At 49.3% G+C, this 3,431-nt stretch overlaps 2 protein-coding genes across 2 annotated transcripts; one reads left to right on the top strand and one right to left on the bottom strand.

Annotated features, from left to right (window-relative positions):
• Window positions 1-1,133: 1,133 nt before the first annotated feature.
• On the top strand, window positions 1,134-1,592 carry EMH_0078320 (uncharacterized protein; the record flags this gene model as incomplete). Its single annotated transcript, XM_013499981.1, has 1 exon — window positions 1,134-1,592. The coding sequence occupies one exon, from the start codon at window positions 1,134-1,136 to the stop codon at window positions 1,590-1,592; it is 459 nt and encodes a 152-aa protein (XP_013355435.1).
• A 495-nt stretch (window positions 1,593-2,087) lies between these two features.
• On the bottom strand, window positions 2,088-2,841 carry EMH_0078310 (uncharacterized protein; the record flags this gene model as incomplete). Its single annotated transcript, XM_013499980.1, has 3 exons — window positions 2,088-2,258; window positions 2,461-2,555; window positions 2,757-2,841. 3 exons carry the CDS (start codon window positions 2,839-2,841, stop codon window positions 2,088-2,090), a joined length of 351 nt encoding a protein of 116 aa, XP_013355434.1.
• Between the last annotated feature and the right edge of the window lie 590 nt (window positions 2,842-3,431).

Below are 3,431 nucleotides of genomic sequence, written 5' to 3'. Positions count from 1 at the left end.
ATATATATATATATATATATATATATATATATATATATATATATATATTATGGCATGCATGCACATTATATTTGCATATATTCACAGGGGCTCAGCAGCGCTCCATCGATTGCAAACGTTGTGTAAGGCCCAAATGTACGTTTTAAGACAACCCAGTTCTCAAGGATAGTGCTTATTTGCAGTCCCTGTTCAATTGTATCCAAGGGTTTCTTTCTAAACGACGTCAGTTCGCTCGAGCTCACTATGGAGGTGGACGTCTGCTCCGAACATCTATCGAAGTATAGTAATCCTTCATCGTAAGCAAGACTTACTCTTTGCAGTCACCAGGCTTCGACTGTGGGCCAAATGTGCGTGGGCGGGGAGGTGAGAAGGCGGCTCGTACTCTCACCCACACCCCCGTCGTTACACACTGGGATTCTAGGCCTTGCCAGCTAATGCTTTCTCCACACTTCCCGTAGAATTCTGTGGATAACTTTGCGGGCTACAAGGAACATTAGAAGGGCCCTTTGGCGGAGAGGGTGTGTGGAATACAGAGCGATCTTATATGACTGCTCCTGCATTCACCCACCATTGGGATAAGGATATTCAGCAAGCAATACTATTATGACAGATTAGAGCGATATCTTGCCCGCTGCGTCCAGCTAGCTAACGTACCACTGGTCGAACCACCACGATATGAGCGATGGCGCATCCAGACTAAAATGTGCTTCCCGGCTCAAGCATACTTACTTTAGAAATAAAAATGAATTTAAAGAGCCAGTTTATCAACAGTATCCACGTTTTCGAGCACAATAAGCATAGGTAGGCAGACACATTACAGCTCATGGGGTCACTTGTCTTCCACCCACCGGGACCCGGATGCGGCAGAATGGCGGGAGCAACTTCTTAGCCCCAGAGAACGCAGGAGTAAAAGAATATTTATTCCCATTTCAAAGCATAACAAACATAATCGAGTGCTTTAGTGTAACGTGTTTCCTTCTTCGCTACCTCTGCCCCGCAACAAGGCCGACTCGCCGTGTGCGCATCCCCTTCCAGGTAGGCTTGCAGTAGAGATGGCTGACTGCTCTGCTTTCCGTATCTTCAACTGGACTTATTTGCCATTAGTATCGCAGCGTTTTTTGTTTCTTGGGACTATGGATTTCCTTTTCCGCTTTTTGTCTCTCATTGCGGTCATCATTTTCGGCACAGGCGCCTCGACTCAGCGCCACTTCAGCATCATCCGTGTAGCGTGCATCGCGGTGGATGTACTAGTTCCGTTGTTGACTTCAGGTGAAGAGGTTCAAATGGCTAACCCCGATCCAAAACCTCCTGCCTCAGGGGCCGGAGAGCATCACGAAACTCAGCAGCAAACGCCTCCTCATCCTGCTGAGCAGCAGAGCAATCAGCAGCCTCCCGAGGAGCCGTCGGCTACCAATTCAGCTGCGCAGGTGAGGGACGAAGAGGATGCCAATCGAGCAGCCCTCGAAGACCTCAGACAGCACGGCACGCAGATGACGAAGGCGGAGAGAAAGCAAGCAGAGGACTACCTACGGGCGAAATATGGGGCAACGGACCCTCAGGAGCCAGCGGACACAGCTGACGAGGCGCGGTGAATAACTCGGGAACGAAAACACGACAAACTCGAACAGCCTGTACAGCTGACGGGAGTGCCTCCCCGTAGCCCCCGCGTACTTCGTAGCTATCACACTCTCCCTATATTCATAGGGACTTCCCTTATTCGCGATTTGCGGATATGCAACATCTAACGCAGGCATATCCTTTTTTCCAGTATTTTTGGAGGCAGTTCAAGCTATGGGATAACTTTACCGCCCCTGCCAAGCCACCGTAACCAGCGCAACCTACTCTTTATATATATTTCAAGCTACGAGTTACTAAGTCGCTACGAAAAAGGCTACGCACAGGTCTACGACTGCCTAGCAGTGAACGCTAGAAAAAGTGCCTTCCTAATCGTGCACCATGCTGTTCTGAATCTTAAGCATTTCCACAACGACATTCAAGCCCAAGTATTTACACTTAAGAAATATAATACGGAAAATCCCAGCCACCGCCAACTGCTGCTATCCTGCAGGGTCCACCAGCTCTGGTAGTCAGTGTGTTGCTGAGGTATCGGCAGCCCCACCCTCAGCCTCTTCTCCCTCTAGGGCGGTCAGTCGAGCGTCCGGAAGGTCAACTCCGAATTTGGCCTTACATTCGCTACGGAAACTATCCAGCTGCAGCTCCTGCAACAGGCGATCTGTGGGAACTATGTAGAGAATGTCCTGTACGTCCAACGCAGATATATGTATAGTACATATACATGTATGTGCATACCATATTCTAAATGCTTGCTTGCATTCTTACACGCACACGCAAACGACCGTACACACAGGCGTGTGGGTAACAGCTACACCGGGTAAGAGGTAGAAACATCCTTGTATTGGCGTGGGACGAACCCTCTCTGAGCTCTGCAGATAAACTTACTCTCGCCCCTTCGCCAGCTGCCGACGGTCTCCGCTTCACCGTGATGTATTTCAGAGACTCGCACTCAGACAAGAGATCTCCTAGAGTCTCGAGCTCTGTAGACACAGAAGTACGCAGCCCTTGCAGCACATCGAGGAGAGGTAGGTTCACTGTTGCTCCCTGCAGTCGGTATATAATATGCAAGGTAAACGAAAAGAGGGGGTAGGAGCTCAGATATTCATCAAGGCATATCTCCAAGTCTATACACTATTCAACCACGAAGAATGGAAGCACATTTGATGCCTTTAACTACTTACTGTGAGACGGCTCTCTGAAGTGGACTGCCTTGAACAGGGAAGCCTCTGCAGGACAGACAGCGAAGGCGAGCGAGCTGGCAGTCATTCTACCTATACTGCAGAGGAAAATGGTATTATTGCGAGGTGGGTTGCTTGCCCATTAGTACGTGGACCTAATTGAAGGGAATAACGACGTAAGCTGGGGAGCACAACAGCCACAGTGCAGCGAGAGTGCAGGAACTCCAGAACTGCCCCACCATCAAAGCCTTCTAGCAGGTCTTGTCGGCCTACAATGCCCATGCTAGCCTTTAGCGTCTCTAAAGGCAAATCCGCCTGATACGACAGAAACAGCAAACTGAGAAAAAGCAGAAACCCCCGCAGTTCCTCTTCGCCTGCACCGCAGAAACATGGGGAAATGCAACAACACACAGAGGGTAAAACACAGCAGCAAAGCAAGACAGTAGAACGCAACTCAATGCGGGAGAGTCATGATGAAAAGGAAGGATTTGCACAAGGACAGAAGTTCGGAAGTTCGCTGTTCATTTGAAGAATACATGACACTTGCGTCTCTGTTGGTAATGCTTAGAACACGACATCCGCGACGGCGAGACCGTCGCTCTCAGGCCACAGAGCAAATGGGGGACGGAATCATCTTTCTCTCAGCTAAGTCCAACTATGCATTCTGTGAAAATATGC

Source organism: Eimeria mitis, genomic scaffold, assembly GCF_000499745.2.
Source record: "Eimeria mitis Houghton genomic scaffold, Emh_scaff4890, whole genome shotgun sequence".
Classification (NCBI taxonomy): Eukaryota; Apicomplexa; class Conoidasida; order Eucoccidiorida; family Eimeriidae; genus Eimeria; species Eimeria mitis.
This window is presented reverse-complemented; position numbering and strand designations above follow the sequence as displayed.